The sequence below is a fragment of the Atta colombica genome, unplaced genomic scaffold, assembly GCF_001594045.1.
Source record: "Atta colombica isolate Treedump-2 unplaced genomic scaffold, Acol1.0 scaffold112, whole genome shotgun sequence".
NCBI classification, from domain to species: Eukaryota; Metazoa; Arthropoda; class Insecta; order Hymenoptera; family Formicidae; genus Atta; species Atta colombica.
In genome coordinates, this window is record NW_017259198.1 from 235,580 (window position 1) to 238,071 (window position 2,492).

At 28.3% G+C, this 2,492-nt stretch overlaps 1 protein-coding gene across 2 annotated transcripts; it reads left to right on the forward strand.

Moving 5' to 3' along the window:
- Positions 1 to 451: 451 nt before the first annotated feature.
- LOC108694021 (longitudinals lacking protein-like) lies at positions 452 to 1,240 on the forward strand. Of its 2 annotated transcripts, none has more exons than XM_018203264.1 (2): positions 452 to 525; positions 852 to 1,240. In XM_018203264.1, exon 2 carries the CDS (start codon positions 854 to 856, stop codon positions 1,136 to 1,138), a length of 285 nt encoding a protein of 94 aa, XP_018058753.1. In that variant the 5' UTR covers positions 452 to 525; positions 852 to 853; the 3' UTR covers positions 1,139 to 1,240. The 2 variants fall into 2 exon arrangements, with proteins under 2 accessions (XP_018058753.1, XP_018058754.1); XM_018203265.1 differs by having other exon boundaries at positions 453 to 532.
- The last annotated feature ends 1,252 nt before the right edge of the window (positions 1,241 to 2,492 follow it).

A 2,492-nucleotide genomic window follows, 5' to 3' on the forward strand; every position in this document is an offset into this window, starting at 1 on the left:
ACACACACACACACACACACACACACACACACACACACACACACACACACACATTCTTATCCCACGTCTCTCTTTCATAATATATTCATTCTAATTTTTAAGATTTAAATTAATTTTTTTATTCCCAAAAAATATTTTATTACAATTATTAGAATTTAATTGATATTTATTTTTATATTTTTATATTTATTTTGTTTATTATCATTTTAATTTATACACATGTGGTATTGTTAACATTTTAATAAATTAATTATAATTATAATTATTTAGCAGATTGCTTCCATTAAACGATTATTAACATTGTTGTTTCAGCTTTATTATGGCATACTCCTGTCATGGCGTACTCTTCTCTTCACAAGAAAATTGGTACACACAATAGCGATGGAGATAGGGCGTTACACACACAAAAAAAACATGCTGTCATAGTGCGCAAACGGATTTACATGTGCACTGATTGCGGCAAGGGTTTCACGTTGAGGATAAAACTCTCGAAACATCGGAAGTTGGAATGTGTAAACGTATAAGGTAACAGGTAGTACAGAGTTTTAGCTGTGTGAGATTTATTCGTAAGTTGTGTGTTGACAGGTATAGGAAGAGATACCGTGCATCATCTTCTAAAATCAATTGTTGACAATTATTAACTCTCGCACTCCTATATAATAATTTTCATTAAATTGTCTCAGCAATATTGACAAATTCTTTCGACTGTTACCTGCGATTATTAATAAAAAAATTGAAATATTGATATCGTCTATGACGTCCTCTCGGAATTAATGTTCAATTCACGTGCACTTGCGCCTGTTGTCGCTAAATAATTGCTTTTTTTAACCGATTTGACATTGGTGTTTCAGCGATGTGGTCTTACAAGAGAGTGGACGGATACGACGTCGGTGAGGTGCAACATCAACAACGAGGAAGTGCCATCTACGAAACGCGCGAGAGGACTTACATGTGCGCAGATTGTGGCAAGAGTTACGCGGTGAAAAGATCTCTCTGGAGGCATCGGAAGTTCGAGTGCGTGAATGCAAAACCGAAATTCAGCTGTGACATATGCTCATACAAAAGTCCTCACAAATGGTGCATCGACAAACACAGAAAGAAACATCACGACATTTTCTACAATCGCTTCCCTAATTAAAACTCCTAGCACTATCGAATTGATTTTGAATGTTTATTCTTATGATGAAACGATTTCTTCTTTTAATGACATTTTGTTTTATTAATCTTCCAACTATCTGAATGCCGCTAGATTTCTAATTTTTACGAACGATTGATTGTACCGATAAAAGAATTTAATTGTGTGGTAGAAGAATTTATAATCTGTATATAAATATGTTCTTCAAATATATTTAATAATTCAGTATAGTAGTTAGTAGCCTATTTGAGAATAATACAATATACATAATATAGTATAATATAGTATATAATTATCGCATTATTCTCAAATTGGTAATCAAGTTGATAGTTTCAAGTATTATTGTCGCATTTCATTGCGATAAAAAAAAAGTTAGCGTTAATTTTAATTTTTATTGTCGAAGGATTGCAATGTATTTATGGAATTAAAATTTTCGAAAATATTTTTTGAATTTGTTGTGAGTACTGACATAAAAAAAAAGAACAACCTTCTTATTATTTTTAGAAAAAATACGCACGAACGAACAGTATCTATTTCTAAAAATTTTTTCTCAAACTTTATATATTACATCCATATTCTTGTATAATTTATAAATTACTGTGACTATTATACTGTGAAAATTAAATTACAACTATTTGTCATAATATAATTGTACTATGTATAATTATATATAATTATGTAATATTAAATGTAAAATAAATTAAATTTCTTTTTGTAACAGATATAATATCCATTATTTTTTTGTTCTTAGAATTTCTAATGACACGTCGATATTTATATTAAGATATGTATGTATTTGTAATATCTATTAAATACATTAAAATATATGTACTAACAATTAATAATTTTATGGAAAATTTTTACCCTTCAGGTTATTTATCTCTACAACAATGAACAAGGTGTCTTTGAAATTCAGACTACGGAAATAAAAATTATTGAGAAGTTGCAAGAATGTAAAAGAAACTGAAGAAGAATAAGATAGTGGGATATAAAGTTTTGAATAAAAAATAAATAGTAGCAAATAAATAAAAGAGAATTAAATGTAGAAGACGTACTTCAACTATTATTATTATTATTTGGTGTTTTTTTATTTTTTAGTTATTCCTTGGAAAGTCTGCATTTTCGTAAATTCTCCTAAAAACCCGCTATATTCGTGTGTTTATTGGAATATTATAATATAGATTCTCTCTATAGAATGAAGAAATTTGTGAGAATATATGATGTAATACAAGTTAGGAAAAGTTATAGATATTAACGCAAAAGTTCTTTTTTAGTTTAATATTTGGATTTTAAGTTTCATGATAACTCATGAGGATATCGAAAAACGAAATAATGTTTGTATATATATATATATATA